The sequence below is a fragment of the Gobio gobio genome (assembly GCF_949357685.1).
Source record: "Gobio gobio genome assembly, chromosome: 5".
Lineage (NCBI taxonomy): Eukaryota > Metazoa > Chordata > Actinopteri > Cypriniformes > Gobionidae > Gobio > Gobio gobio.
In genome coordinates this window covers 26,309,046-26,335,021 of record NC_137101.1, presented here as the reverse complement: position 1 = coordinate 26,335,021, position 25,976 = coordinate 26,309,046, and the positions used below count along the sequence as shown (strand labels likewise).

General features: G+C 33.5%; 4 protein-coding genes across 5 annotated transcripts in view; 3 read left to right on the top strand and 1 right to left on the bottom strand.

Moving 5' to 3' along the window:
* The window catches only part of tnni1d (troponin I, skeletal, slow d), a 123,567-nt gene extending 121,123 nt beyond the window's left edge, over nt 1–2,444 (bottom strand). Inside the window, exons 1-2 of one of the 2 annotated variants that reach the window (XM_079817211.1) lie at nt 2,273–2,444; nt 2,106–2,173 (exon numbers count right to left, since the gene is read on the bottom strand). The gene's annotated coding sequence lies outside the window, so the exon portion shown is untranslated. The remainder of the gene's footprint in view (nt 1–2,105; nt 2,174–2,272) is intronic. The other variant, XM_079817213.1, reaches the window with a different exon arrangement.
* taf3 (TAF3 RNA polymerase II, TATA box binding protein (TBP)-associated facto) overlaps nt 1–25,976 on the top strand; it is a 996,662-nt gene that overhangs the window by 233,689 nt on the left and 736,997 nt on the right. The window lies entirely within an intron of this gene.
* Nucleotides 1,784–14,890, top strand: LOC307126594 (uncharacterized protein). The gene is made up of 10 exons (XM_079817204.1): nt 1,784–1,839; nt 5,432–5,550; nt 5,703–5,886; nt 7,193–7,337; nt 7,735–7,870; nt 9,920–10,031; nt 10,129–10,210; nt 10,749–10,857; nt 13,838–13,943; nt 14,130–14,890. Exons 1-10 carry the CDS (start codon nt 1,815–1,817, stop codon nt 14,183–14,185), a joined length of 1,074 nt encoding a protein of 357 aa, XP_079673330.1. The 5' UTR covers nt 1,784–1,814; the 3' UTR covers nt 14,186–14,890.
* Nucleotides 16,663–25,844, top strand: LOC307126192 (uncharacterized protein). Its single transcript, XM_079816616.1, has 13 exons — nt 16,663–17,084; nt 17,793–17,852; nt 17,995–18,046; nt 18,258–18,381; nt 19,218–19,368; nt 20,073–20,193; nt 20,316–20,406; nt 21,302–21,407; nt 21,526–21,631; nt 23,074–23,149; nt 24,318–24,381; nt 24,696–24,816; nt 24,886–25,844. Exons 3-13 carry the CDS (start codon nt 18,037–18,039, stop codon nt 24,945–24,947), a joined length of 1,032 nt encoding a protein of 343 aa, XP_079672742.1. The 5' UTR covers nt 16,663–17,084; nt 17,793–17,852; nt 17,995–18,036; the 3' UTR covers nt 24,948–25,844.

Here is a 25,976-nt window from a genome sequence, read left to right as displayed (position 1 = left end):
TGGTTTTCTTCAGGGCCTAGATTTTACAGGACATTCTAAATTTGAGATTAGATCTCCAACTGTATTCACGAAATGACCTTAATGCCATTGCCAACAGACATGAAAACTGTCAACAAAGTGCAAAACATGTTCCAGTTGTTCCTGTCAGTCCATGCCTCATTTACATGATAACATTTACATCTTTTAACAAGTTCAGTTCAAACCATCTTCCGATAAAAAGAGAGAAAAGCAACATGTTTTGAATTTTAAATGTACTCCTGTCATTTGAATACGGCGGTTTAAGGCATTATGAATGACTGCAGGGGAGTTTTACTGTAACTACTGCTGTCATCTAGTGGTCAGTTGAAGAAGTACATTCAGAGTTTTGTGGTTAATGTTAACCATGTGAGAGTCGTATTAATTATTAATGATAATTTATTATTAAATAAACTTCATACACCACCTTCAGTCACTTACTTTTGCTCCGCTAATGAACATAGCGGAGCAGCTGAAATGATGCTCCACAAAATTCTACATTTGTAGTGAATTTCTTTGTCGCATCTGATATATTTGTATGCATACAATATCATTATTTATTTATTTTGTATTGTTTGTTTTTCATGCTTTTTCGAGAGTTGGCATTGGTCTACGTCTGTTTAATAATGTTCTTCTATAACGCCACCTTGGAATTATAAGGTTCTATCTGCATTCTGACTGGTTTGGAGATATTGAGCTTTAAAGTTTTTGCATTCCATTTGACTGAGTAGAAAGAATCTTTTTATTTTCTAAATAAAAAGTAATTTTTTTTTTAAAAAAAACTTAAAAAACAACATCACATAATGTAAAGAAGTTGTCACAGAATAAGAATATGTGAATAACTCAATTTTGACAAAAATGTCAGATAGAACCTTATAATTAAAGGGGACGATATGAGACATATGCAAAACTATAAAAATGCAATTGTTAATCTTTGAATTGTGGTCAACAGTGTGCAAACTACAGTAATGTTATGTAATATAATACATCACATGTATCTTTGATTATAAAAACCCCGCTGTGATTCTATAAATTAAACTGTCATTAAACATTGTACAGCTTTATTTATTTTATGCTTTCAGTAGGCTATGTATTTTGTTTTACAGAAATGTTATGCATGTAATACATTTTTTTTGTTTGTTTTTTGTAGAAAGGTATCCCATTCCCATCAATCTCAAACACATATTTGCGTATGAGACCATAAAACAGTTTTTCTAGTTCCAGAAGAGGGGGTTAAATGGATAGTTCACAAAATAAAAATTCTGTCATCATTTACTCACCGTCACGTTGTTCCAAACCTGTATGAATTTCTTTCTTCTGCTGAACACAAAAGAAGATATTTTGAAGAATGTTGGTACAGTTGATTATTTTAACAGTATTTTTTCCCCTGCTATGGAAGTCAATTGTTTCATGTGTGTTCAGCAGAAAGAAATGCATACAGGTTTGGAACAACTTCAGGGTGAGTAAATGATGACAGAATTCTCATTTTTGGGTGAACCATCCCTTTAAATTTAGACCTTGCATTTACAGTTTCTGTCCTTCAGGTGGCGCCAGATCTTCAAAAATGACTTCTTGTAGTCATTCAAGTCTATTTAGATAAATTAATTATATTGTTGTATTATAGGGATTTTGTCATTTTAGGCCAAATTATTGTGGACTTTACGTAAAACCCTTATGATATAATTTATGAATTCGTCAAAACAACGTATATGTTTGTTTGCTTAGTACGTTACCCTCGAGCATATGTTATATTTACAAGAAAATGAAACCGAAAGAATAAGGGCGTTTCATTTAGAAATATGGCTTCGAACTATGTGGACTCAGGTGAGTTACATGTATATTCCGACATCAAATAAACAAAAGAGCATTAATGCAAGCTGTTATTACTTAAGAGGGCTTTTCAGCAATATCTTCATAAGTAGGCTATTGCGTTGATCTTGAAACCAGTCTGTGGTTTCGGTCAACACTCTCTTGGTTGTGCGTCGTTCTCTTTTTGAAATATTTTTCTAAAACTAGTTGAGACTACTTGGGACCAGTTTTACTCCAGTGAACATGTATCATGTTTATTTTGGAAAGTCAAAGTCTCTTACCTCAAAGACAGAACGAGGCATGTTGTCACAATGGGAAGCAGCGCTCACAAAGTAAGCTGACCAGATTTCTGAAATGGAAACCGGGGACATTTCCTATTTGAGTGGTCAAAATATCACTAAAATCTCATTTGTTATTATCTTTTCATTAAAAAACCTGGGGCCTATACCATGAAGCCGGTTTAGTTGGCTAGCCAGATATGTTTAAGCTTAGTTTGTGCCAATCCTGGGTTTAAGGTACCATTAAAGTGGTTTGGCTTTTAGCAGTGTTCATCTCCATAGTAACTTACACTCCACAGCTAACCTGCTCCAGGGCAGGTTATGTTCTGGATAAGAGATCTCAAACTGAAATTGGACCAATCAGCTGTGAGCAAGGTGACACATATCTGATGCAATAAAGTCAATCCCCCTTTTTTCTACTCCAAATTAAAGGTCACTACATAGCTAATGGCTATTAAAGACTTAAGCCTCTGGCTTTTAACAATGCTTATTTATAATAATAATAATTTTGAATTATTTAAAAATAATTTATGTAATTATTATACCCTTAATCAATTACACATGTATAATTTTAGTAAATCAATCATTAATATGCATTTTGTTAATATTAAAATAAATAGCCTATATAAAGGTCATACAAATAAGCTTTAAATTCAATAACTAAATCTATAAAAAAAATACATGTGAGCATAAATGTTCAATTCTCTCTATATATCAACTAAACTAACTTCATAACTTTTACTTGCATTGACGTATAAGATTTTTCTTAAAGTTGTCCTCGACAGCTCTTTTCTTGTAAATTTGTTTAAATTCTTAATATTTTTCAATCATGTATATTCTGCAGAAGAGTGAAGTGAATCACACTGCTTCTCTCGTGAGAAGTGAATCTATCCACAGCATGTGATTGGCTGTTCACTGCTGATGTCACAGCTAAACTCCTAAACTCAGGATCAAAGCCTGAGTTAACAGAGAAAGTTGAGGATCAGCATCATGGGACCAACAAAGCCTGAATAGATTGGTTTGGTTTTGTCAACTCGAAACTAATCCTGTAACCCTGAGTTTGTTAAACTACCATCATGGTACAGGCCCTTGGACAATACATGTTTTGTTGTTGTTGTTGTTGTTGTTGTTGTTGTTGTGGGCTCCCTATATTATTATTATCATTATTAATTGTTGTACGTCCCATTAAATAACGCAGCAACTGCCACATGTGAACGTGATGCTATTTTATTTACAGAGACATATCACATACGCATGACTCGCGTCGCGTGCATACTTGGTACATGCGCACAAAGGGGGGAAGGTCGTTCTTAAAGAACCCGACACTTTTAGAGTAGCCTACATTTTATAATACAAAAATCTGACTGTTCTTAAGTACAGATCATTTATCACAATGATCTACATTAATTATTATTATTATTAAATTGATTATATGGATTTTTGGTCTGGATTTAATACAATTCAACACACCCGCGAAAACACAACAACAAAACAAAACAATGAAAACAATTAGTAACCATTGTACATAACAACCAGTTCAAAACAATATTATAACATGACTTAACAAAAACACATTACCAAAATAAAACAACATAAATATGATAAATAAAACTAACAAATATTTTATAATTGTATTTAATATTTACATTTTCATGTGTAGGCCTATAGGTTATAAGTTTATACTATATAAATTACTTCTTTTTTTTACTTCAAATGTTTTGTTACTTATGCTTGAAAATAACTCTTTCTATCCTTACTTTGTCTTGTTATTTTGCATTTTAGGCTTATTTTAAGCAGAAAGTATGTGTATTCTGCCCATGTATTTGTTTTTTATAGTTAAGATGGTAATCACTTGTCTGGCTAAATTAATAAAATTAAGGTGGGTGTGGGAGTCATCTATTAGTACATATTAGTACCTTTTGAAAGGGTAGTGCCCTAGTGACAGCTTTGAATTTACATTTTTCATCTTTTGTATTATGAGATGTAGGCCTAATGGTTCAGTTTCACAATTTAATTTGTGATCAGGTGCATCATGAACCAGTAGAATAATTAATGTAATGTTCTCTTTTTTAATTAGACTTATAACATTTCTTCAAAAAAATTAAAATACATGTTTCAATGTATAATTGGACATATCATGGCTGAACAGATTTTCCCAATAACCTAATATTGGACCTACAGAGATCTGTTCTTAACATGCACACACAGTAAGGGGTCAGTACGATTTTTTTTTTTTACATAAATATTTGTAAGGATGCATTAAATGGATAAAAAAAAAAATACATTTACATTGTCCCCAAAAATATTTCAAATAAATGCCTTTCGTTTGAACTTTCAATTTATCAAAGACTCTTTTATTAAGTAGCACAGCTGTTTTCAACATTTATAATAATAATGTTTCTTAAGCACCAAATCAGCATATGAGATGGTGGTCCAGTGGGTTAAACCATGGAACTGATACGCAGAAGGTTGCTGGTGTCCTTGAGCAAGGCATTTTATTTACCATGTTGCTCCAGGGGGATTGTCCCTGTAATAAGGGCACTGTAAGTCGCTTTGGATATAAAAGCATCTGCCAAATGCATAAATATATATTAGAATAATTTCTAAAGGATCAAGACTGCTGAAAATGTCAGCTTTGCCATAACAGGAATAAATTACATTTTAAAAGAAACACTTCTTTTAAAAATTATAATAATATTTAATTTTAATAATATTTGGTAACACTTTATTTTACAGTGTCTTATCACATGTGTTACTTGTACTTACTGTAGTAATAACAGTAAATTATGCATAATCACATGCAACTAACCCTCAACCAAACCTTAATCCCACCCTAACCCTATAGTAAGTTAATTAATATTACTCAGTACTTAAATATATAATTACACTGTAACAATGACACTGTAAAATAAAGTGTAACCCAAAACCTAATCCTATACCCTAACCCTAAGTACACAATACACATTGTTAATTATTATTACTCAGTACTTAAATATATAATTACACAATGATACCTTAAAATAAATCTAATATTTCACAATGTAAAAATGTTTTGTGTACTTTTAATCAAAGCTATGCAGTATTGACGAGCATAAAAGACTATTTAAAATGAGCAAAAATAAATGAAAACATAATAAAAACCAACCGTGAGTACATAAAAGTGAAATATAGCCTTTCCCTCTGTGACAACTAGCCCCGGACTCCCCAATCCTGTGATCCAGTAAAATCTCTATTGCATACATTTTTATCATTATTGACAAATTCATTTAGAATTATTGATATAGATTCAAAGTGTTCTCATATAAATAAGATCACTTCTTTCCTCCTAGATGAAGGCAGCAATCACTCGAATGATAGTTGCTCAGGATTCAGTGACAGTGACACAGACTCTGAGGCAGCCACCAATTCTGCCTCTGACACTGAAGAAGCTCCACAAACATCTGTCAAGGTACATCTAAGACATTTCAAAGGAAAGCAGAAACAAAAGCCCTTGTGGTGTTAAAAATGATATATTAGAAAGAATCATATTATTGAGTGTGAATGCATGCAGCAGCAGCCCAATGAACAAATCTTAATCAATTATGATGCTTTGTGTTCAAGCATAACGTTTGTGTGCATTACAATCGTGGTAACTGCCGTTATGGGAACAAGTGTAGAGAGGAGCACATATGCAGTAACTTCCTGAAGGGTTCGTGCAAGTATGGTGCCGGGTGTCATCTCAACCACAACCTTCAGAGTTCATCGTCTGGACAAAGTAAACGAGCTAGCGGAGCCTCATCTGCAGGTATGTGTGTAAAGGGCTGGAAAATATACTGAGAAATCAATTAAAATATGGGTACTGTATCATAAATACGTCATTAAAAGTGAAAGAATCTCAACAAATCACACTCAATGTTATCCTGAAATATGTTACCTGACATTGACAAATATCAAATTCAGAAGCAGCTGATAGTTAACTCTTAATATAGACTAATCACCATCTGTTCTTCAATTATGAATAATATAATATCATTAATATAATATTATTAGTGCTGTCAAATCGATGAATCGCATCTAACAAAAGTTTTTGTTTACATAATATATTTGTGTGTGTGTATATATATATTATATTTATATATTAAAGGGGTCATGAACTGGCTTTTTTTCATTTTTATACTGTTGTCTGAGGTCAACTTATGACATTTGCGTGGTTTTTACATTAAAAAATATCATAATGAATAAGTAATAGCTATTTTCTACCCTGGTTTTGAGGCTCTCTCAAGACACGCTCGGATTTGATGGGCGTGCCGCACTGAAGACTTGGAAGTAAATGTCCACGGCTAGGATTGGATAAGATTTGCATATTTAATGAGCTTCAGCTCACATGTGGGAATTGTTTTGAAAGCGTGTGGGAAAACGGCAACCGGAACAAATCGCCCACATGGCCCGCAAAATATATTTTTCAAACAAACACAATGATTTATCTCTCATCCATCCGCAATGGATTGGAATGTAATTTTTCTATTACTTGGCCTGCCCGATCGGTGCATATAACCGCGAACCGTACACACATATGCGCGCATCGAACGTGAGACATGAACAACCACTTTAAACGCAACAATAACGGACAAGGAACAGACTGGAACACAGGGCTTAAATGCACTGATCAAACAAAGCTCCCTAGTTCAGTAGTCAGTGCACTGATCAGGGAGTCGGACATTTTAAGGGCAGTCTCAATCACAGAAAACCTTCCAGCTCCCTAAAAAGTCCCACAATGCAGAAATTGAAATTAGAAATTGTACTACTTCAGCTTAAACTTATTTTTAAGTTTTTAAGTTTTTAATCTAGTATATTTCATTTATTATCTTATTTCAGGTTTATTTTAATTAACGATAACAATACAAATTTTAAATAGAGTGAGTTCTAGTTAACAATAACAACACTGGAATGAGTATGAGTGATATATACATTTGAGATCTGTTGTATAATTATGTATATAGTAGTTAAGTACAATCACTCATTGACACGTTTGTGTTTATATTGATGTGTGTATGTTTAATTGTTCAGTCAATCATCATTAGTCATTTGATTATTTTTTTAATCATATATAGACACTGATGAAGAATGTGACGGGCCCTACAGATGGCAGTTGAATTTTGGAAGGGGCTGGGAGAACATTACCAATGATCACATTCTAGAAGCCCAATATTCACTCCCCAGCACCAAAGGAATCAAGATCTATAACACCCATGCTGGGTATGTGCAAATATATATATATATATATATATATATATATATATATATATATATATATATATATATATATATATATATATATATATATATATATATATATATATATATATATATATATATATATATATATATATATATATATTTAGTATTTGCGTGTACCAAGATTTTTGAAAGATTAATGGAATAGTACCCAAAAATGTATCTTCTGTGTATATTTTCCCACATTTCGTTCCTCTATGCTGTAACACACCATGTCGCAACTGTATTGTTTTTTTTATTATTATTTATTTGTTTGTTTGTTGCCAAATTTGCAGTTTTGGCCATATCCCGTTAACACATCCCGATTGCTGCAGCTATAAGTAACTGACATGTTAACTCCTCCTCATTCACATTACAGGGTAATTTCGATTGATTTCACTAAAATGAGAGTTCTTAAAAAAAAGAATATTAAAGTGCGACGTATGAGCTCAAAGGATACAGACTGGTTGTGGTATTACAGAGGTGACCATTGCTGGTACCAGTATGGAGGGAAGGTGAGTTTTGTACTCATGTGGACCGCAAAATACACACACTTTGACAGTCTCAAAAGTTTTAACTTAATTGGCCCACTAACAATGTCCTAGTTGGATATACAGTCATTTTCTTCATTTTTCTGAACTATCATTAATTTTTCAAAAACAAAAGTGTGTTGGAAATGACTATACATTTTGTACCTTGCTAAGGCTACCAATAGTGATATCTAGTATTTGATGTATCCTATACAAGTAACAAGCACTGAGCAATACGTATATCAAAGATATAGACTATAAATAATAATATAATAAAAATATCATATTTTTATATTTTAAAATACGATTTTTTCACTATTTGTTTAGGCTATAATAGTTTCATAGTAATAATTCATAGATTTTTATGATGAATGTGGAATATGATGGATTTATTTTATATACACTTACCAAATTTTTATATGAAGGATATTTTAACATTCGAAGTCTGGGTTTGGGACAAAAAAATATGTATTATTACTACATAAAAGCCATTATTGTTACATTCCTGCCTTGTTTACCCTGTTTTGAGTTTAAAGGGTTAGTTCACCCAAAAATGAAAATTCTGTCATTAATTCCTCACCCTCATGTCGTTCCAAACCCGTAAGACCTTCAGAACACAAATTAAGATATTTTTGATGAAATTCGAGAGCTCTCTGACCTCTCTCTCTAGTAAAGACATTGTTTAAATAGTCCATGTGACTCCAGTGGTTCAACCTTAATTTTACTATTTGCGTAATTATACTTAAGCGACGAGAATACTTTTTGTGCGCAAAAAAACAAACTAAAATAATGACTTTATTCAACAATCTCTTTTCATTTGTGCCAGTGTCCTACGTTGTTAACCTAGTCGTAGTGTAAACAGTGCAGCACTTCTGAGTTCTACGGCTCACCATTGGCTAGCTCTTGCGTAAGCATCACACACATGCGTCGTGGTGCTCATGTGAACAGTGTCAGCCAATGGTAAGTCGGCGTTCTGATTTAGCGCTTTGAAAGCACTGCACTGTATTTAGCCTAGGAGACTGACTCAGATGAGAAGAGATTGTTGAATAATTATTTTTGGATTTGTTTGCGCACAAAAAGTATTCTCGTCGCTTCATTAAATTAAGGTTGAACCACTGGAGTAACATGGACTATTTTAACAAAGTGGTAATTAAATTGCTGTCTATGGAGGGGTCAGAAAGCTTTCAGATTTCATCAAAATTATCTTAATTTGTGTTCCGAAGATGAAAGAAGGTCTTATGGGTTTGGACCGACATGAGGTGAGTAGTTAAAGACAGAATTTTCATTTTTGGGTGAACTAACCCTTTAAGGACTGTTATTTTGATATGTATTGTATTGTTCCTTTGTTTAACTTCCTGTGTTTGCCTAGTTTCCTTAGCTCCCTTATAGTGTTTCCATTGTTCCATGTTTCCTACCCTGCCACTTGCCTAACAATTATACAATTTTTGAAATTTCCAAGATTTGATACAACCTTCATATAACAAAACAAATTTAAAAAAATTTGAAATCAAATGTAATAAAAATCTAGACTGGGTAAACCCAGCCTGATCTGCCAGCAATTTGATTTCGCCCGGCAACTCAGTCTGGAAACCTGTACATTTATTTCTACTGCTTCTGTTATACTTTTGCGGGAACCAATCACAGACTGGCTTATCCACCTGGCCCACTATTGGCGGGTTTAACACGATGACGGATAGAGAAGCGGTGGGTCGTTGCCCATTGATCAGGCCTCTTGTGGTCTGATTGGTTGAAGGACTATCCAATTGCGTACAGAGTCATTTAATTTATGCTCGTTTTTGCGCGCATGTGCAGTAGAAAATACAGAGCAGACTCCCCAGACCAATGTTCAATCTTAAATTGAGCTTGGTCTGGTGATAGCCAGAGTAAAAGAAAAGAGTCGTGAGAACAAAGAAACTTGAGAAGGGCTGCTTATCAGATCAAGTTTGATGTTTAAGATATGAAAGTGATATTATGCATGAATGGGTTTGATCATTATTTAATGAATATCTATTGATTGTATTTGTGTCTCTATAGGGCAAAACCAGTCCAATTCAGAGCTCAGCACTGGAGACGGCGTATAAACAAAACCAACATGGTTCAGTTAAGTTCGGCATTGACTCTGCCCAGTATGAGATTAGCTTCAAAGGTTTGTTTCATATTCACCCCCACACACACATCTGTTCTTTTTGTTTCTTTTCTTTTCTGTAAACAGGTCGCATTCATGAATGTCTTTGTGTTTCCAGGAATGTGTCAGACAAATCTATCTACACACCGTAAGAGGCGGGTTAGACGCCGCCCTAAATATGAACCAGCACAAAGTGGAGGGTAAATACTTAACAGATTCATGTTTACCTCTTTTCCTTATCACATAACAATCTAATTTATAATGGCAGATTTGAATAAAAGTGCCACCATTATCATATTCAGGTATATAACACCCACTTTTCTCCATTAAGTCCATTGCATATAAATGCATTCAGGTCTCGCTCTGTTTCATTCAGAAATGTCACATTGCAGAAGTAAAAGTGGTTGTTTAAAGTGATGGTTCACCCAAAAAATGAGAAAATTCATAAAGAGATTGTAAAACTAATCCATGAATTCATATGGTTTCTTTTTACAATTTCTTTATGAACTTTTTGAAGCGTCAAAGTGTCAGTTGCGTAGCCTGTCAATGGAGAGACAGAAAGATCTCAGATTTCATTTGTGTTCTGTCTTACGGGTTTGGAACGGCATGAGGGTAATGAGAGTAATTAATGACAGAATTAAAATTTTTGGGTGAACTATCCCTTTCAATTGATTTGGATTATTGTGTAAAAGTAATACAGATACTAGCTACTAACAGTATAATGTTGTCACTAAACAGATTACATGAAATAACCTCCCATTTCAAAAACTTTCTGAATCCTCCAACAAACAAAACTCCAGTGTGGCAGTTTAAAGGGAATCATCAGTGGTACACCTTCAACAAAACGGTAAAACATCTTTCTTTGATTATTTACAAAGGCACAATGCTTTTTAGTGACAAGGACTTTGAATGTGTTTAATGTGTTGTGTATATTTTTAATGTGTATATTGATTAATTATTTCTCTAAAATACACTATGCGCCTATAGACTGAACACGTAATACGCATGTGCATGACATCACCGTTTTCAAAAATTCATGGGTTTTTTTTTGTTTACACAAAGACAATAGTGGTATCGTTTTCAAAAATGTATAAATGAACAGCCAACATGCATAACAATGTTCTGTTTTTAGTTGAAAACGGTGTAGTGCAATTCGTTTTCCGTAATCACGAGATTTTGACTTGCAAAAAACATTCACATTCTCGTTGAACTCGTAATTATAACTTGTAAACTGGGAATTTTTGGAGTCCTCCGACAGCCTCCGGCTGCAGGTTTATTATGCTGTTGATAGTGTCGCCATAGAAACACATAATTCCAAGTGTGAGGACGTAAACAACTCCGAATAGAAAGTTGCGTGTTTTCGTCTTGTCGTTACGGAATGGTGTGAACTCAGCATTTAACTTGATGTACTAAAATAAATAAAATTAATAATAATAGATAAAAATAAACTAATAAAAATGACAAAAACGCATAACATAATTGCCAAAATGATTTAAAATTTATATTATTTTGCATGTCTCAAAAAATGTCTTAATTCGCCCTTACACAAATCAGAGCAGAATGTCTTAAATTCATAAAAGTCATGGCATTAAATGTTGCATACATTGCAAAATAATTTTCCTCAGTATATTTGTCCTGTTTTCCAATACAAATATCTAAGGATCTTTAAATTAATTTACTAATAAATTAATAAAAGATTAACTTAAGATGCAAATGTAAATGGAAGTCTTGAGAAATTGAACAAATATCTATCAAAAAGGTCCCTTTGAATTTTTTTCTGAGCCCATTGGCAGATATTTGTTCTTGTTTTAATCATAAACATTTTATTTTAATCAATTTCTCTGGAAATTACTCCAAGTTATGTAATTTTGCATCTCCAGTAAATGTATCTTGATTTAAGAATCTTTAGACATTTGCACTGGAGAACAAGACAAATATACTGAGGAAGAACATCACTTTTTTGCTGTGTGATCAGAAGATACTGTAAAATATATTTCCATATATTTGGGAGTAGAGCGATTTAAGCTACTTTGGTAAATGAATTAAAAAGTTATGGATATCTGTTGGAAGTTGTATTTTCAAACTCTGAAGTGTTGCTAATACAACTCATTGTGTTTCTCCCTATAGACATTTACATTTAGAGAACATTTTGACATGTGTTCCCTTCAATTTATTCCTCTTTTCTTGGTCTTAAAAAGGTCTTTAAAAAGTCTTACATTTACCTTCATAAAACCTGCAGAAACCCACTATAAAAGTATCTCAATAATACAAAAGTTACACTGGGACCAAGCTGTTGTTTAAAACAAAACTCCTCTAAAACCAGCCAACAGACCAGCCTGACCAAAATGGAAGACCATATAAGAGCAGCAAACCAGCTGGTTATAAATGTTTCTTTCAGCAGGGCAGCTAAAGGATTAGTTATCTTCAAAATGAAAATGTCCTGATATTTTACTCACCCCTATCTCATCCAAGATGTTCATTGCTTTTTCTTCAGTCGAAAAGAAATTACGTTTTCTGAGGTAAAAATGTCAGGATTTTTCGCCATATAATGGACTTCAATGGCAACCAAAATGTTGAAGGTCCAAATCAACGCAGTTTCAAGGCGCTTCGAAGGGCTTCAGAGGCTCTAGCGCACGATCCCAAATGAGGAATAGGGTCTTATCTAGTGAAACGAGAAAATTACAAATGAATCTACTTTTTAACCAGAATTGCTCATCTTGCGCTGCTCTGCGGCTCGCCAGTGATTGCGCAATCACGTCGAAAACGCCACGCTAGACGTAGGCAGAAGTACCGCCACCCGTGTTTACAAAGCACACATGCGAAGACTAATACAAACGCCCTTTAGCAAAAAAAAAAGGTAAAACAACGATGTCGAGTGATTTTGAAGTTGAAGATGGAGTGTTTTTTTTGGTAAAGTGCGTTTGTATTAGTACTCGCGTGTTCGCTTGGGGCCGTACTTCCGCCTATGTCTAGTGTGACGTTTTCGCAGACCAGCGCAAGATGAGCAATTTAGGTTAAAAAGTATATTCATTTAAAAAAAAAAAATTTAAATGACAGATGGTTTCACTAAGACCCTATTCCTCGTTTGGGATCCCGCAGAGCCTCTGAAACCTTATTAATAATAATATTATTAAAATATTAATAAATATTAATAATATTATTAACTGCATTGATTTGGACCTTCAACATTTTGGTTGCCATTGAAGTACATTATATGGAGAAAAATCCTGAAATGTTTTCCTCCAAAAATGTAATTTCTCTTCAACTGAAGAAAGAAATACATGAACTTCTTGGATGAGATGGGGTGAGTAAAATATCGGGACATTTTCATTTTGAAGTGAACTAATCCTTTAAAGCACTTTAAAATAAACAAGGAATAAAGAACTAAATATAATGTAGCAGATGGAAGTCATTTGGGTTGCAGAGATGTAATATATATTATAGTACTGTTAATAATATTATTGCATTGTTAATGTTCATCTTGTTGCTGGCCAATTGACGTTTTAATCAGTGACATTTGGTGGTCAAAAAATGATTTATTTTGTTTTAATTTTGAGTTTGAATTAAAGTAATACAATAATTCGAGCTCAAATCATAAATCCAAAAATGTTTTCATGATCATGTAATTATGTATTTGAGAGCCGGGAAAGTGCATTCAACTAGTAATTATTGCAATATAAAACCCTTCAGGGTGATGCAATACCAGTCCTGATCTTGCTGAAGTGGTTTAGTTTGCAATAATGACAGGCTGAATGTAAATTATCCCTTAATTAACGACTTAATGAGAAGAAATTGCTGTCACTGATCTTGCTATTGTTTTTCAATAGGTTGGTTGTTCAGTCTCAAGTGCTGACATTGAGAGTTGTTACCAAAAGAGCCAAACGACAATGCATTTCACTGTGAACAGTTACTCTTACACTCTGGATTTTGCAAGTATGTCAGCAAAAGCGTTTAGAAACAGTATGAAACATTTAAATGTCTTCTTGTGTCTGTAATTTAAGGCACCACATGATCTTCGGGTTTATTAATCTGACTATCTTGAATCACTTTAAAATGCATAATGAAAATGATTTATGAATATGATAAAAAATATGCTTTGTCTTTTTTTTGTTCATTCAGAGATGAGTCAAGTTAACCACAAAACTATGACCGAACGCAAGATCAGGCGTATATAAAAGTACTAAGGTGGCTCAAGGTCTTGCAACAGATGTTGGCCGATACTGAAGATCCAAACAGCAATTGTGATTATGCTTTAACATGAAAAACTGCCTGGGGAAAATTTGATGGGTGAATTCAGTCATGTTGATATACATTTTATGTTAATATGAATTATTTGAAATGCTGCTTTCCACATCAATATAAAAACAATTATGTTTCTCAAGCAACCTGAAGCATATATTTTGCTTGTTTAATTTGAAGAATCATATATTTTGACATGTTATCATGATTGGTTATTCTATACTTATTCTTTCAGCCAGTGGGCCATAACAATACAGGCATGCATATTTTTGCCTGCAACTGCCGGACAGCCACTGTTTACACACTGCTTGTGAAACGTTTCACAGCTGGAGTTTCATTTTCCATGTGCACTTCGTTTTTTTAGCATTAACACTCTTTAGGATTAGAAAGAAACGTGGATTCAGGGATGCACAGTAAAACTGTTTGAATACTAACTGAATATTTTTACATTACAAAAGTGATATATACCGTTATATGAAATTACTACATTAAGACAATCGTTTGAGATCTGAGTGAAGCTGTTTTACTGGGATTTTTATTACAAACTGAACTGTTTACATGCAACAACATACTATGCAAGAGTTTGTGGAAGTTTGTGTATGATGTTATAAGTGCTACTTGATTAAAAAAATAGAATACAATTATGAAATGATAAATGTGGCCTTATTTAACTACTACACTGAATATGTAATATTACTTTTTCTTCGTACAAATAAGATGTTTTCTACAAAATATTTTAATGAATTCAGATTATGTGTAATGATTTCTGAAGGATCATGTGACTCTAAAGACTGGAGTTATGATGCTGAAAATGCAGCTTTGAATCACAGAAATAAATTTCAATTTAAAATATATTCAAATAGAAAGGAGTTATTTCAAATTGTGAAAATATTTCACAATAATACAGTTTTTGCTGTATTTTTGATCAAATAAATGCAGCCTTGGTGAGCAGAAGAGACTTCTTTCAAAACCATTAAAAAATCTTAATGATTCCAAACTTTTGACTGGAAGTGTGATTGAGTGACACTTTTATGCAACATGTTATTTGGTCATATTTTTAGAAATACATATCATTTTGGACAAATTCCTCTTCCTTTGTGAAACTAACAATAAAACCAACTTACTTTTTTTTATTACCTTTCTATTATGATTTTTTCATACTTTTCAACCTGCTTAAAGTTGTCAAAATCCCTGTTTTCTCCTTGTCGCACACACAGACTTTTTAACTTCAACAATGAAAATACATTTTAAGAATATGACTTATCTGGTATAATGCACCTGAATTAAGCACTAGTCATTAAAATACATTATTTAATGTGAGACCACTATCAATATTACTATTTATACAAAATATAGCTGTCGCATAGTATTGGTGTCATTTCCGCCACAACACAGTAATGTCCATTTAAATAGTTTGTGTGAAAGATTGTTAAGGTGGTTTCTATGGAAATATTCAGTGACATCAGAGCATATGTTGGACATGGAGGGAATTTAAATTTTCATCAACAACAAATGAAGAAAAATCAAGCTAATATTGCTTGAACAGTTCATATATTTACGTCATTTCCAAACATGCTGTACTTTTAAAAAGCTAAAATAATTACGTTAAATAAGAATTATATTTTGCATACATGAAATGTTAAGTAGCCTAATTCAAAGCTAATCAGTGAAGCCATCTTCCATTTTTTCACCAAAAAACCTACAGAAATGTAATTTCCACCATTTATGATTATTACAAAGTACAATTGATATGGATTGCGAGAGTAGATTTGTGTAGTCATTTTTATATTATAATAATATATTATATAACACTACTTTTTATATTTATCTACTTTTTCTCATTAACGTTAATTCATTGTCCTTTCCACAACACTCTGTCATTTCCATCACCACACATATTTTTAAAAAATACTTTAAAAGTTCTCATCACACATTAAAAATGTATCCACAATTTATGAGATCATGTTCTACTTGATATAAAAAATCAAGTTATTTATTTTCTAATAAGCTCTTACCCAAACCAATATTAAATTCCAGAGTGTGACAGGTGTACAGTTCAATATTTGATCCTTAGAGCAGTTAATTTATCTCATTGACAAATGTATTATTATTGGACATTGGACAAACTGGTAAAACTAGATAAAAAAATTATCTTAGAAAATTCTTGAGAGGCATATTAGCCTATATTTTTAAATAACAGGCCTATTGAGATGTGGTGGAAATTACTTTTTTTTTTCATTGCAGGTCAGAAAAAATGTAAAATAATTTCTCTTGTAATCTAAGTTTGTCCTCTTACAGACCTTAAAACTAGACAAATGATTTCAATTGACTGTTACGTGACTTTTGAACAAGTTTTTTTTATTCAACTTCACAAGTCTAAAAGTGCCCTAGTTAAACAAAGCCCTGGGCCAGTTGTCTTAAGATCTAGTATGAGCCACTAGCAGTTAGGCAAGTGGCATTCAGTCTTACTTTTCATATCAAATTAGGGCAGTCTATGTTTTTATGTAATTGATTTAAAAAAATGATGAACAGTCTTAAAGAAAAAAATGTATGTCTAACTTATAAGACTAGTCTTAACGGTTTATGCAACCGGCCCCGATTTCGAATCATGCGTCGTGCGTCTTTATGCTGAAAGAAATACAGCCAGTCATAACTCATCATAACAAAAATCCCTGTTTGCTCGGAAAAGAAACCGAAACTGGGTCAGCGATTCAGCTGTAGGGTAGTTTACTAACAAACCATTCGACTGTAGGCCTACGTTTAGTTGACAAATAGCTTCGTTTTTAGATTTTTAATATGATGTAGGCTATTTGTCCAGGAAGTAGGCTATATTTGGTGAGTAGCCTATATATATATTTCACATTATTCATTTCATGACCTTATTTAACAACATCTCCGAGAGCGTCCAACAGCTTAGATAGCAGATCTGATTAAATTGTACATTTTGGTCAAATTTGTGTCATGCCTGACTGCGTTTTATTGTGTATTCTCTCTGTTTAGCCTACATATTTAGATTAAAGTGCATACCGTTAGTTAAGTGACGTTTTATTAAAAAGTGGAGTCATGCGTTACTTTCTCCCATATTTTCATTCTTAATGAAATATAGTGTAACGTGAAAACAACAATCATCGTTTCATGAGATTATCGAACGTATCTTGTGTTTTGGTGTCTTAAAATGTCAACCAGCGAAGTAACTGAGAATTAAAAGGTGAATATTTGTCGATATACACACTTTCTATGAAGCACTTGTCGGTGTCGTGCTCAACACCGATTTCATGATCTTGAGCCCAAGCTTATCTTGGCCATTTAAACAAGTCATCCTGGTTGCGGTCAACTCTGTTACTTTTCTAAAGTGATTTTCCAACATTTTTTTTTTTAAATATATAAATTTAGCTTTTGAGATGGGACTGTGCTGTTTACTAATAGGCCTAGCCTACTTAAAACATCTGTATGTAAACTTATGCAGGCATATTTTAATCAAACTGGAAATGGGACACGTTTCATTAAATGTTCTGAACAGCCTGTCTTTATCTATTTGTTTAGACGTGTGAAGATCAGTTTAAGGAAAATGAGCTAAAGAGGATGTCAGCTGTTATGATTTAGGTAGGTGACACAATTCTGATTTACCTTTTTGAACGTGTTTGTAGATGGATTCAGTTCGATCCAGTATGTTTCACACACTGTGTTGACATGTTGAGAGTTGTATTTATATATAGGCTAACAAAATATAATATACAATCTCTAGGCTATCATTATTCAGGAAGTCACAACAGCATTATCTAACAACATGGCTACAGGTAAGTTTGTTGGCTTATAGATTTATCATTTTTTGTTGGTTTCTGTCTTGCAGCAAATAGGGCTGAGGATATGTATTGACAAAATAATTTCTTTATTAGGATAATTTAATGACAAATTAACTTTCCAATATTGAGTGATTGACTGATTGTTCATCTTGTGCATTCATTCAGTCATTCAGTCATCCATTCATCCATTCATTCAAATCCTCAGGTAACCATTTTGAGTGGCAGCTGTTTGACGGACAGAAGTGGGTTTCTATCACTAATGATTTTGTCATTGAGACCCATTACTGTCAGCCAGGGGCTAATGGGATCGCCATCAACCTCAGCATGGGGTGAGTTGGTCTTAATATCATTTTGCCTTTACATTGTGTGCATAAATTATTATTATGCACTACCAGTCATATATTCATATTTGTATTAATATATTCTGTAGGATTAAAGGATTCGTTCACCCAAAAATGAAAATTCTGTCATTAATTACTCTTTACCCTCATGTCGTTCCAAACCCGCAAGACTTTCGTTCATCTTCAGAACACAAATGAAGATCTTTTTGATGAAATCTGAGAGCTTTCTGTCCCTCCATTGACAGCTACGCTACTGATACTTTGAAAAACTAATCCATATGAATTGAGTGGTTTAGTCCCAAATTTTCTGAGACACGATAGCTTTACATGATGAACAAATTGAAGTGAAGTGCAAGAACCAATGAGGTTTGTTCCCGTACGTTTTTGTACGATTTGTCTAGACCCCAGTGATGGGAAGGTTTAGGGGCGGGGCTAGGTGTGGTATTTCCTAATAATGCTTTTTGAAAAATCATTCGTATGAGCGAGGTTGAGCTTGAGTTTATGTTCATTGAGCTATGTTTATATGTGAATAAAAGCCAACCGGTCAATTCATATGGATTAGTTGTACACACTCTAAAAAATGCTGGGTTAAAAACAGCCCAAGTTGGGTTGAAAATGGACAAAACCGGCAAATGGGTTGTTTTAACCCAGCGTTTGGGTTGTTTTAACCCAGCAATTGGGTTGTTTTAAGCATTGAAGATGACTGAAATCTTACGGGTTTGGAACGACATGAGGGTGATGAGAGTAATTAATGACAGAATTTTCATTTTTGGGTGAACTATCCCTTTAAATATTCATGTAAGCCTTTCCTATTCATTGCACAGGGCCTTAAATATTGACTTTGACGAAATGACAGTCGATGGACCTCTTCGTAACATTAGTATACGGCGCAATATTCTGCTGTCCCCTAACCAAAAACAGGAAGTAGGCTGGTACTACAAAGATAACCATCGCTGGTGTGAATATGGAGCTCAGGTAAGTGGTTCTAGAAATATCTTATATTACTTTGGAATTATGCATACGATACAAGGCTGCCAACTCTCAGGCATTTGTCAGTCACGCAATTCTCACTCTCTCACGCCACATGTCCATATTCTCACGCAGTGAAAAGAAAACAATGCGCTGACAGACAAGACAGAGATTTATTACAAAATTCAAACAAGACTGTGGTTCAAGCGAAGTGAGAAGGACACAAACCGATCATCTCTTCCTCTACTACTAGTTACAGTACACAATAAACATGAATTAACATCGGAGGGTATGTTGAAAGAACCAGTACAGGGGGGTATTCCAGAAAGCAAGGTTAACTTACCGTCACATATACCTTGAACTCTCGGTTGATTAACCCAAACCTTGCTTGACAACTCAGAGTATGTTCCCGGTTAACACACAAGACATTCTCAACAGAGCGACGAATTGATGATTCACCATGGAAACAGACGCTAAGAAAAAGCTCGCCATTCTACTTCCTCTTCTTCTTTTGTCTAATGCCAGTTTACATAACCTACTTAGTGCACATCCATTTGTATCCAAGTGAATAGATACTGAATCGACATCGGACAAATGCAAGTTCATGAATAGGATCATGAAGCTCATAGCTGAACCGCCCTCCCCTCCATAATGTAGCACACAAAGTATGTTGATCAGCCTTTATTTCGATTCCTTTCTCATTTCTGCAGGGATTCGATGGGAGAACATCCTCAATTGGAAGTGATTTTATAGAGCAGAAGTACAACAGCAACCCAAGTGGATCGGTCCAGTTTACTGCAGGAAACATGACTTACAACGTGGATTTCATTGGTAATTGGACAAATGAGACTGATTGCCTTCATTGCTGTGAAACAATAGTCTTTCTCAAAAAATGGATACATTTGAATTTTAAAGACACTAACTTGTTTTCATGTTTTTTTGGAATGTTGTAGGTATGACTCAAACAAATCTATCCACAAACATGTCGAGGAAAGTAAGACGGCGACCAAAATTCAATGCAATAGTAACAAGTTATCAAAACAGGTATTGCTTTTTTAGTTCTAGTAGTGAATTATTGCCTCAAGTTTGGCTTGGCTCAGAATGCTCCTCGTTCATGAAAAAGCAGAATGAATTACTGTGTAAATTGTTGCATTGAAGGCAATATGGTTTTACAAAGTCTTAAATGGTTATATCTGACAAGCCAGACCCACATCAAGATGTTGGGTCTGGGAACTCAGTTGCTAGACGACCCTGGCTGCAAATTAGATTTTCTGCCGCTAGGGTGCGTCTAGATTTCTAGGCTAACATTTACACTCTTCAGGAAGCTAACCTACAAATAATTTTTTTGTATGTAAATTGAAAGTGACGTTTATGCAAAAAATATTGGACAAAATTTGGTAGTCACTGTTTACACTCGAAATTATGTATAAATTATACGTAACAATATTATGTAAATTGAATGCGTAATTTATGTAAGATATGAATATTTCCACAAATTCGTATAACTTAGTATAAAGTTATAGAATTTATGTATAAAATATTCGTAAAAACATTTCTGCATCCATTAAATAATTTGTGTGAGAACTCCACAGTGTTTATACTCTTCAGAAAGTCAACATACAAATTTATTTATAAATTGTTCTAAGTGAGATTTATGTAAGAATGGTTTTATGAACTCTCACATACTTACAGCCTTCAGGATGCCAACAAACATGTATTTAATTCTATTTATATAGGAAAGATTTGACTAATTCTTATAGTGCAACAGTGTTTACACAAGAAGTCAACCTACAAATTTGACTATAATTTGCTTGTAAAATCAAAACTTATGTAAGAATGTTTCAATCAGTTATTTATAGAGAAATTCCATCTGCTTATTTTTCATGAAGAATTCCCAATATCTTTAAAATAGTATTTTAATATCTTTTATCACATACAGTTTACCAATTCTGGCATCACCCTCTGCAAACCCAACAAATTCTTCTTCCCAGTACATCTGGGAGTTTATGGGTGATGAGGGAATTTGGACTGAGTACCAGAAACCAGTGAGTTCTAAACACCGTTATCACTTCCAAATACACTTATTCCTTCAACTGAAATTTTTAAGGCAAAAGTGACATGTTTATTCAAACAGTTCATTGGGCTTTTTGTGTGTCTCTACAGGGATGTTCACTGGATAGTACAGAAATCGAGAGGTTATATCAGCTCAACCCTGAGTGCCAAGTTTCATTCACTTCCAGACGATTCTCTTACACTCTTTACTTTGGTGGTAAGGCACATTAAGGCATAAAAAACTCTATATAGAAGTCTGTAGTGTACAATTAACATGAGAGAAAAGCAGAGGGCTTTTGTTATAAAACGTCTTCTAGAGAATATTTGCTAAAAAGAGAAATGTGTTAAGGTTAAAACCTTGATGTCAAGGCTTTAACCATGTTTGAAAAGGAATGTAAACATATCGTCCCCTTGGAATTATAAGGTTCTATCTGCGTTCTGAGCAGTTTTGAGATATTGAGCTTCAAAGTTTTTGCATTACATATAGGAAAATGTATATGGGGAACAAGTTTCTTTCAAACATGAAAATAACAGGGACCCTAAATGTATTCTAAATATACAATATCAAAATCCTCTCAAAATTGTAAATGGGGATTTTTGGAATGGGTCAAATGCAGATAGAACCTTCTAATTCTAAAAAAACACTTTTCGCTTAGAATTATAAGGTTCTATCTGCCAAACCATTATTTGAACATTAAATATAAAAAATAATGTTGTAACAATGTCTCAACATGTGTTGGAATGTAAAATTTTATCCTTTCTTATGACATTTATTTCATATTTTTAGCACTTCCATGTATTTAATTAAATTAGGGAGGTCTAAATATTTTGTCCAGTGCAGATGTAAATTTTTGGTACCAATTTGGTGGGTAATTAAACACATTATTGCAGAAATTGTTCATCTTTCTTTTGTTTAGACAGAAAGCAGCTACTGTAATACATCTGAGCAGGATTTTATTCCACCTAAAGTGGGCCAGGTAAAATGTCTTTCTAGACATCAGTATGGCTGAAATAACATGCTAACGTTTATTGTTGTAATTAAGACCCCATCAATTAAACTTTTTACTATTTGACCTTTAAGGCTAATATTGTAAAAATTAAGACATTTTAAGACTTTAAAAACGGCAAGAAAACAGACATGCTTCAGCAAATTAATTCATAAAGTTTAATAATCATTGAAAAATGATTAACTGACTATATGTGATGCCTGGAATTCGGGCTGCTGTCCTTGACAAGATCGTCAATAAAATTGTCGATCTTGAGGTGTCTTAAAAACTTTGCATTGTGTGCCATAATCCTCACAGATATTGTGTGTCTGCGATCTTTCCTGTCAAGGAAAAAGCCGGCGACACAACCTATAAAGTTGATCCTGATTGGTCCTCTTCTGTGCATTCAAAGTGCTGATTGGCTCACGCAGATAGAACCTTATAGAGCCAAGTCAGAGTTCGACTTTGTAGATAGAACCTTTTTGTTTTTCAATAAAAAGTCCCAAAATGTACACAACTTTAAAAAAAAAACATCACATAATGTAAATAAGTTGTCACAGAATAAGAATATGTGAATAACTCAATTTTGACAAAAACGTCAGATAGAACCTTATAATTCCAAGGGGACGATATTGATTACTCATCTTTATCATCATTATCTTCATGTCTACAGGAATGTATCAAGTGAACAATAAATATGGCACAAAAAGAGCTGTCCGGAGAACTGGTGGAATCCAGCAAACAAACAGGTAGGAAGCCATTAATAAAAGAATACATTTCTATGGAAATGTATTTCTGACTAAAATGTGTAACTCGCATTTTCAAGTTTATGTCACAATTCTGACTATAACTGGCTTTTGTGACTTCATATCACGCAATTCTGACTTTATAACTCGCAATTGCAACTTTATATCATGCAATTCTGACATAGCTCGCATTTGCGACTTTATATCATTCAATTGCGACTTTATATCATGCAATTCTGACATTATAATTCGCAATTGCGAGTTTATATCACAATTCTGACATTATATATCTCACCCAATTCTGACTTTATAACTCGTATTTGCGAGTATATCTCTCATTTCTGACTAAAATTTGTAACTCGCAATTGCAAGTTTATATCACAGTTCTGACTATAACTGGCATTTGCAACTTTATATCATGCAATTCTGACATTATAACTCGCAATTGCGACTTTATATCTCGCAATTGCGACTTTATATCATGCAATTCTGACATTATAACTCGCAATTGCGACTATATCTCGCAATTCTGACATTATAACTCGCAATTGCGACTATATCTCGCAATTCTGACATTATAACTCGCAATTGCGACTTTATATCACAATTCTGACATTATATATCTCACCCAATTCTGACTTTATAACTCGTATTTGCGAGTATATCTCTCATTTCTGACTCAAATTTATAACTCACAATTGCAAGTTTATATCACAGTTCTGACTATAACTGGCATTTGCAACTTTATATCATGCAATTATGACATAACTTGCAATTGCGAGTTTATATCTCGCAATTCCAACAAAAATGTATCTCACAATTGCGAGTTTATATCACAATTCTGACATTATATATCTCGCCCAATTCTGACTTTATAACTCGTATTTGCGAGTAAATCTCTCATTTCTGACTAAAATTTGTAACTCGTAATTGCGCATTTATATCAAGCAATTCTGACATTATAACTCACAATTGCGACTTTATATCACAATTCTGACTTTATAACTGGCATTTGCAACTTTATATCATGCAATTCTGACTTTATAACTCGCAATTGTGATGTTATACCACGCAATTCTGAGAAAAAAGTCAGAATTATAAGAAAACTTGCATTTGTGGGATATAAACTAGAATTAATACTTTAGTTCTAATGTTTGTTCTCCTATCACAGTGCATTGTCACAAGCTCGCTGGCAGTTCAAAGACATGGATGGCAATTGGAAGGATTATAGTAAAGTAAATAAATCTACCTTTTTTTACATTTTATGAAATGATGTTTGCAGAAGTTGCTACAAGTGCACTCTTAAGAGATCTATAATGGGTGATTGTTAGGTGGTATCTTGCTAGAACTTATAGGCCTTGTTAGTTCTAACTGTATTTGGGTTATATATTCAGAAAATGAAACTGCACTTACTGCAGTTTACAAAAACATGCTTAATGTGGCCATCATGCTGCCGGTTTCCTGAAACATTTTGACGTGTTCTTGTACAACACTAAGAAAGTCACACCTTCTGTTCGGTGTCATAAATGTGGACTTTGTGGTTGTGTAGGGCGGCTCTCGGGGACGTTGCAGCGTAGCAAGTCAAGATATTGAAGCCCAGTACCAGCTGGACTCCACTGGGACAATGAGTTTCAGGGCAGGCAGGTTCAGCTATGAGCTGGACTTTTCAGGTGCGTTCATAAAACTATCAGAAACATGTGTTATTTAATACTCTTTAAATCACTTGTGTTCTGTTACAGATATGACCCAGACCAACCAGTCCACTACCACCAGCAGACCTGTACGCCGCCTTCAGCAATAAGACCTCACTTGCCTATTCTACGTTTACTTCATTTACTTGTAGCAATATATGTGAACTCAGGATGCTATTTTATGCAATGTATGCTAGCCATACCCAAGAATATGCGAGACAAAATATCGATATTACTTTCAGTTTGTCCATTCTAACCCACGTGCCTATATTGTTTTATTAACTGCCATGAAATAACAGTTCTCATGGTGATCATGTTCTTGAACTAATGTCTATTTTTATTCTTTATAGCTTTTCTTTTCAAAGCCTTTACTGTGATTAGATCGCATGTACATTATCTTATGATTGCTTTCAATATTCATGTTGGCACTTTTATTTTTTTAAATGGCAATTTATTTTATTGGAGTAATTATATATAAAGAATTGGGAATAGGGAAATATGCTTACATTATTTATGCCCAAAGGTTCCAACACCTTCTAACCAATTCATTTCCATCGACTTTTCCATGACTTAAATGTTGATTATGGTTACTAAATAAATATTTTGGAAACTAGTATTGACTATACACTATTATTATTATTATTATTAATTTTTTTTTCAAGAAAAGAAAGTTCAATTTTTATAAAATGTGTTAATTCTCTTCATAAACAAATTAAGAAATGTCCACTTTTCTCATGCAATGCAACATTATTTTTTATGACAAAGCACTCCCTTCCACATGTTTTTTTAATAAAATCAGCACAAAAAAACAACTGGATTATAAGCATGATAAGACTATATCAAGATTATAACACATCATATTTTTCACTTTGCTGAATGTGCGCTTAATTTTCAGGGAATCAATTTTAAAGGTACACAAAATATCTTCGTTTTCTTATAACAATATTATTTTGATTGAAATATTCACTATAATAAATATGACATATTTCATAAATATTTGTAACGTCAGTCTGTCTTCTAAATTCACTTACCCCTCAGTAAAGCCTAGCTAGACCAACTGTTGATGGTTTGTTATTAATATAAAAATATATATATTTCTTATTTTTTTAAGGACACCAATTTGTACAATATTATTCATC

Coding starts and splice junctions, on each gene's coding strand:
- LOC307126594 (XM_079817204.1), top strand. CDS start 1,815: ATGGCTTCGAACTATGTGGACTCAG. Junction 10,858..13,837: donor GGTACACCTTCAACAAAACG/GTAAAACATCTT, acceptor GTTTTTCAATAG/GTTGGTTGTTCAGTCTCAAG. Junction 13,944..14,129: donor TTACACTCTGGATTTTGCAA/GTATGTCAGCAA, acceptor TTGTTCATTCAG/AGATGAGTCAAGTTAACCAC.
- LOC307126192 (XM_079816616.1), top strand. Junction 21,408..21,525: donor GGACTGAGTACCAGAAACCA/GTGAGTTCTAAA, acceptor GTGTCTCTACAG/GGATGTTCACTGGATAGTAC. Junction 24,382..24,695: donor ATTGGAAGGATTATAGTAAA/GTAAATAAATCT, acceptor GTGGTTGTGTAG/GGCGGCTCTCGGGGACGTTG.